This window comes from Nycticebus coucang, chromosome X (assembly GCF_027406575.1).
Source record: "Nycticebus coucang isolate mNycCou1 chromosome X, mNycCou1.pri, whole genome shotgun sequence".
Taxonomy (NCBI): domain Eukaryota; kingdom Metazoa; phylum Chordata; class Mammalia; order Primates; family Lorisidae; genus Nycticebus; species Nycticebus coucang.
Genome location: NC_069804.1, coordinates 117,889,701 through 117,896,023, shown reverse-complemented (window position 1 = coordinate 117,896,023; position 6,323 = coordinate 117,889,701). Strand labels below are relative to the sequence as shown.

At 40.8% G+C, this 6,323-nt stretch overlaps 1 protein-coding gene across 6 annotated transcripts; it reads right to left on the bottom strand.

Moving 5' to 3' along the window:
- Window positions 1-829: 829 nt before the first annotated feature.
- TCEAL7 (transcription elongation factor A like 7) lies at window positions 830-2,926 on the bottom strand. 6 transcript variants are annotated; one of them, XM_053579231.1, is made up of 3 exons: window positions 2,803-2,926; window positions 2,087-2,157; window positions 830-1,693 (listed from the first exon to the last, which is right to left on the bottom strand). In XM_053579231.1, exon 3 carries the CDS (start codon window positions 1,672-1,674, stop codon window positions 1,372-1,374), a length of 303 nt encoding a protein of 100 aa, XP_053435206.1. In that variant the 5' UTR covers window positions 1,675-1,693; window positions 2,087-2,157; window positions 2,803-2,926; the 3' UTR covers window positions 830-1,371. The 6 variants fall into 6 exon arrangements, with proteins under 6 accessions (XP_053435206.1, XP_053435205.1, XP_053435207.1 ...); XM_053579230.1 differs by having other exon boundaries at window positions 830-1,688; window positions 2,803-2,920; XM_053579232.1 differs by having other exon boundaries at window positions 830-1,685; window positions 2,803-2,920.
- Between the last annotated feature and the right edge of the window lie 3,397 nt (window positions 2,927-6,323).

Here is a 6,323-nt window from a genome sequence, read left to right as displayed (position 1 = left end):
CTCCAAATGGAATCAAAACATCTGACTCCTATGGAGAAGAAAGGTCATGTGATTGAAAATAGAAATGGCTATTTTGCTAAAGACTCTGCGAGACACTGAAGCCCAAGCAATCCTAGAGCAGTCCCACTTCTGTTAGATGTTGCTATAAAACAGAAAGAGAAGCTTTAGAAGGCAGAGTGAAAGTTCAACCTACTGAGGACTCCAGGAAATTCAGTGAGGTTTTGGCACTTAGAGACTCCAGTGCACTAGCAGAGAGCAAAGGGCCCCATCAGGCATGGCAGGACCCAAGGGAAGAGACAGGGATAAGGCTCAACAACAGAGGACTGGCATTGAAGCCCCCACCTTTGCCTAGTGGACACAAGTGGAGTCACTCCAGACCCTCCTTCAAATAATTGGTGGTTTGGTACTATAGTGCAATGATTTTTAACCAGTGTGTCACAGTGTGCCGTGAAAATGTTTAAAGATCATTAAATTATTTTCAAAAGAAGTTCAAAGCACACTAAGAATATTCTTTTCTTTACTTGTTTTGTTTTTCTTTGACCAACATAATTTAAATGTGCTGCCAAAGTTTAACTAGAGGTTCAAGTGTACCATGAGATAAAAAAGGTTTAAAAACACTGCTATAGTGGTTTGGGGATTCTGTATGCACAGGTGGGGACAAGGTCCTACCAAGCACAGCTCAGAATGACTGCCTCGTTTATTCCTCACAGAAGTCCTGTGAGGCTAATATTTTCCCTGTGAAAAGACTGAGTCTTCAACACATGCATCTATAATAATAGCCAGTTTATTCCTCTGGCTAAGAGATCCAGAGGTAATTTGATGTCTACATTTCTTTGTTGTGCTTCTGTTATTGAGAGGTTATTCGTAATAAGTGTTTCACCACCTTCCAAAGGGGATTGATAAATTGCTTTATTTTGTCTGCTTTAATGTGTTTTTATTTTTGATGGCACAAGTAATATGCACACACAAGCACATATTCATTTTTTTGAAAATTAAAAGATGCAGATAGGCAAAAAAAAGGGGAACAAAATACAGATTACACACACATTCACTGTTAACCTTTGGTGTATATTAAATCAGACACTTTCCCTTGCATTATGTTATATAGAAAAGTAAACATAAAGTGTATACACACACACACACACACACACTGTTTTGCAAGTTCTTATTTTTACTTTACCATGCAAATGAATGAGACTCCTTATTAAATAAGGTTGAGTCAAAAGATGAGATGTTGACAAGTCATATGTAAATCTAAACAACACCGAATGATTGGAATAAAATGATGGCAAATATTTAGCAAGAAAATGCAAAAGGAAATCAGTGACAATATTAATAACAGAAAAAATCCTGAATTTTCAGAGAAATGAATTAAATGGGATAAGGGCGGTTTCGAGAATGCCTATGGTTAGAATTCAGGGCCCTAAATTTCTTTCTCAGACCTCTTATCTCTTCCAAACACCTTTCCGTCTCATCTCCCTCACTTGTCATTTCTTCATCCTTAAAATGCCTATAGTCTATGTCCTCTTTAAATTCTTCGAGAGACTGAAGTAGCCTCTGTCTAAAATTCCCTTCTGTTCGCTGGCGTTCAAATTCTCCATAGGGGCGTTCTTCTTCCTTCTTTGGCACGCTGCATTTGGGTTTTGCTTCATTTTCTTTGCAGTGCTTTTGCATGATGTTTTTTCCTGCTTAACTCCAAGGAGAAAATGCAGAGACGATTGCTTTGTTACTTTTAAATCAGGATTGTCAGTTTCTCTTTGAGGCAAGACACCCTCCTTAATCTCCTACTCCGGCCCACAGGTACAGAATCACAAGTTTCAACAGCAGAGACACCTCAGCTCCTCCGTCCCCCACCCAGTCTCTTCTTCTTAGCCCCCCCCACCCCCTCCCCGCCAGGAACTGAATATTTAAGTGTCCCAATGTCTGCTGCCATTTCCCCAGCAGACAAGGTTAATGGCCTCTGTAACCGGCGGGAGAAGGGGAGCAGACGCGGAGGAAGACTGTGAAACCTCAAATTTTACCCAGCTTTCGCCCTTCTTGACTCCCACTCCGAGAGATTCGGTCTAAATGCCTCCCTCACACTGACCTGTGCCTGCGCAGGGTAGTTTCCTGCACTTTTTCTTGCTTCTAGAGGTCTGTGAACACAGACTCTCCGACCTGCTAACAAAAAGGAAGGGGGCGGGTGGGAAGGAAGTTCTCTGGATCAACCCGCAGCTCCAGAAACAAGACACTCGCTATTATCGTGAATCCGGGATTCTTAACTTCCTTGGTCGCCCAAAATTTCCTACTGCCTTTTTTGTTACCTATCCCTACCCTTTGCTCCAGGATTTTTTGTTGCCGCCTCCCACCCCTCACCCTTAGGCCTGGTCCTTGCAAGGCCCACTTTCTCCCTCCTCAGACCTGCCCCACCCCACCATGGCAGCAGGCCAGCAATTGAGTGAGTCGAACTATTTTCAAGTTATCTCTAAATTTCTCTTGTCCCCCTCCTAAGATTTCTGCCTTTCTCTACCCAGCAACCCACATCCCAGGCTTACCATTTTCTCCAACAGAATTGGAGAAAGACCAGGGAGAATGATAAAAAGAAAGCTTGCCTTGACGAGAGAAGCAGATTATTTCTAAACCATCACTGAATATTTAAGTGTCTCTTAAGAGACTTCAATCTATCCCTTACCCCTACCCCTTCAAAAGCTACAATTATCTCCAACAACGTTACTGGGGGTTTGGGAAAGCAAACCCAGACCTATTCCAGTCATTAGATTCAATCACTACTGTCCTGGATCCCAGTCGTTCCTTCACACCAACCTGCTGAGATTTAAGGAATCTGCCTCTTCCTTCCGGTGTCCAGAAGCACCCACATCTGCAGGGCAGTAAGGAGCTGGTACCCAGAGGAGGAAGAAGCCCCGGAATATAATGACTTCAGCTCCGGCAGGTCCTGATCACGTGAGGATTATGTCATCCTCCAAGTCTGGTCCCTCTTTCCCCTCCCACCAGCAACAAAATGGATCAGGCTTACTAACCTCCCACCCCCCACCACACCAGGTCCTGTCACTCACTTTAGTCTTCGCGAATTCCAGAAATCAAAAGTGGCCCCTTCTCCCTGTGTTTGGAGTTTGCCTTTCTCTGATTACCAGGGAGGGGCTGTATCTTCCCACAGTTACATTAACCATTGTTACTTTTTAGTGGTTGTATTGACAGGATTACTTATCCTTTCCTAGGCTACAAGAAGAAAAAAGTAGCTATTTTTCTTCCATCTACCCACTAACAGCTACCATTTCCCTTGCAAATTCTTGAAACTCAATTGGAGGGAGTGGGGTGTGTTCAGAATAGAAGTACTGATTAGGATTTTGTTTGTTACTTTCATCCTGATAATTTCTTGTTATTTTCTAATCTTTATTATAAACTTATATATGCTTAATAATCACAAATACAATAAAGATATTTACCTTTGGAAAAATATTCAAGATAAGAATATAAAAAGACCTGGCCACCTGTTTCTGTTGCTGAGTTCATATATAAGTATAAACCCTTCAGGCAGACACATTTTTGGAAATTTAGAATGTACAGAGAGTCTGGGCATGGTGGCTCACACTTGTAATCCTAGTACTTTGGGAAACTCAGGTGAGAGGATTGCTTGAAGCCAGGAGTTCAAGACCAGCCTGAGTCTCTACAGCTAGAGCCAGTCTCTACAAAAAATAGAGAAATTAGCCTGGCATGGTGGTACATGGCTTAGTAACAGCTAACACTGAGGCTGCTGAGACAAGAGAATCATTTTAGCCCAGGAGTGTGAGGTAGCAGTGAGTTATGCTAAAGTCACTGCACTCTAGCCCTGGAAGAAGAGTGAGACCCTATCTGAAAAAATACATATATACCCGGAATCTGGAACCTACCTTTTGAGGGTTCCTGAGCACGTGAGTTTCTTCCCTCTGGTGAGTTATTGAAACCACAGTAACTCACAGTAACTCAAAGTAAGCACTTTGCCCTTATATTTTTAATCTCAAAATTCAGTCACAAATTTTTACTACTTTCATATCAGTATCACACAGTCTCTCCAACCCACATCCCAGACCTGCCATTTTCTCCAATGGAGATGTCCATGCCCATAATCCTATTTTTCCTTTAATACTGTGCACAAAATATAAACTTTTCTCAAAACCCTCATTCAGAATAGGATAGCTTTTCATTTTCCCTAGAAATTTCCATCCTATTGATCTTTTTCTAGACCTTATTCAGCCACACTGAGGAATTATAGCATTAACTGGCCACATTTAGTTATTCAACAAACAAAACTTTGTTGCAAAGGATTTTGGTGCTCATCTAAATAGATTTGCTCTTTATTTGTTAGCTTGAAATATATACAATGAAAGGGGAATGTGTGAAGTTCTTAAAATTTGTTTTTAGGAAGACCGTGGCTCATTATTAATGTAAAGTTCCCACTAACAAGTTAGTTATCAATGGCTCCAGGAAAAAGTTAAGTGGTCAGAAAGTAAAGACATATTAAATAGAGTGGACATTGTTGTCACAGATATTAACAAATGATTAGTTGTGACAGAGGCAGAAACTTCCTTGGTGGGGTGGAAAGTTCCTAAATTCTCTGTGAACATCTTTTTATGCAGATGGTTAGATTCAAAGTTATGAAATGGTTGGAAGGATTTAAGTGCTGAAGAATTTGCATCTTAGTAAAAAGAATGGCATGGGACAGATTCTAATTTTAATTAATTGCAGTTATCTTTTGTGTAAACTTAGATGTAAAACTTGGATACTAAAACTTTTCTGTGCTTTATCTATGAAACAGAGCTAATAGTTTTAAGTATCTCAGAGTTGTCAGGACCAAATGATATGAGTTGTGTAAAAGCAGTATTACTACCAAGTACCAAGCATCCAACAAATACCAAGAGCATCCTTGGAGCCTGAATTGGAGGAGCAGGCAATGGAGTTGAGGGATGTTGAAGCCTAAGGCTGCTGAAGTCATTTGGCAGTGGAACAATCCCAGGGATTTAGTCCTCAGAGAAGGCCTGGAGCCTGGTGCTATGGGAAATAGCCTGGTATGAAGGCAGGCTTAGAGGCTGAGCCCACGGGTACTTGCCCAGAGTCTGGGGCCCTGGGGACCTGCCCAGCACTATTACTAGGGTGAGCTGAGTGTTCAGGTCCAAGGCAAAGTTTAGTACTCAGTTCCCTCTCCTTCTCTGAAGTGGATGATATCTCTCTCCACACTTGTGCAGCTTGGGACTGGGGGAGACGTGACATGAGTAATGTAAATCTGTCCTTCCTACACACTCCAAGGCCTATCTTCTTATCTCTGTGCTACACACAGGTGCTGTAATCTTTCTTCTGGTTTTCTTAGGCTTTATGAAGGTACTTTTATGCATGGATAGCTGTTCAAATTGATGTTTCTTTGGGTGGATGAGTACTAGAAAGTCCTCTTCTGCCATTGTGCTGACATCTAGCTCCTCACACTTTAATTAATTAATTATTTTTATTTTTTTCATTAAATCATAAACACATAGATCATGTATACATTAATGTATTTATGGGGTACAATGTGCTGATTTCATATAGAATTAGGAATGCTTACATCACACTGGTTAATATATACCTCATCTCATTTAATTAGTTATTGTGTTAAGACATTTATACTCTATACTAATATATCTGACATGTACCCTTGCAGAGGTGTGATCCCACCATTAACCCTCCCTTGATCTGACCACACCCCTCACCTCCCAACCCACCTCCTCTCTCCTTCATCTTGGGCCATAGTTGTGATCTATTCTTCCTATGAAAGTGTGAGTGATTGATTGTAAATTGGTTTCATAATAGTATTGAGTACATTGGATATTTTTTTTCTTCCATTCTTGAGATACTTTACAAAGTAGGATATGTTCCAGCTCCATCCATGTAAACCTAAAAGAGGTGAAGTCTCCATCTTTTATTTGGGCTGCATAATATTCCGTGGTATATATATATACCACAATTTATTAATCTATTTGTGTATTTATGGGCACTTGAACTTTTTCCATGACTTGACTATTATTAACTGAGCTGCAATGAACAATCTGGTGCAAATGTCTTTGTTGCCAAGTGAGTTTTGGTCTTTTGGATATACACCTAGTAGAGGAATTATAGGATCAAATGGTGGGTCTAAATTTAGATCCCTGAGTATTCTCCATACTTCTTTCCAAAAGGGACATATTAGCTTGCACTCCCAGCAGTAGTGCAGAAGTGTTCCCTTTTCTCCACATCCACGGCAACATCTGTAGTTATGGGATTTTGTTATGTGAGCCACTCTTACGGGAGTTAGATGATATCTCAAAGTGGTTTTGGTT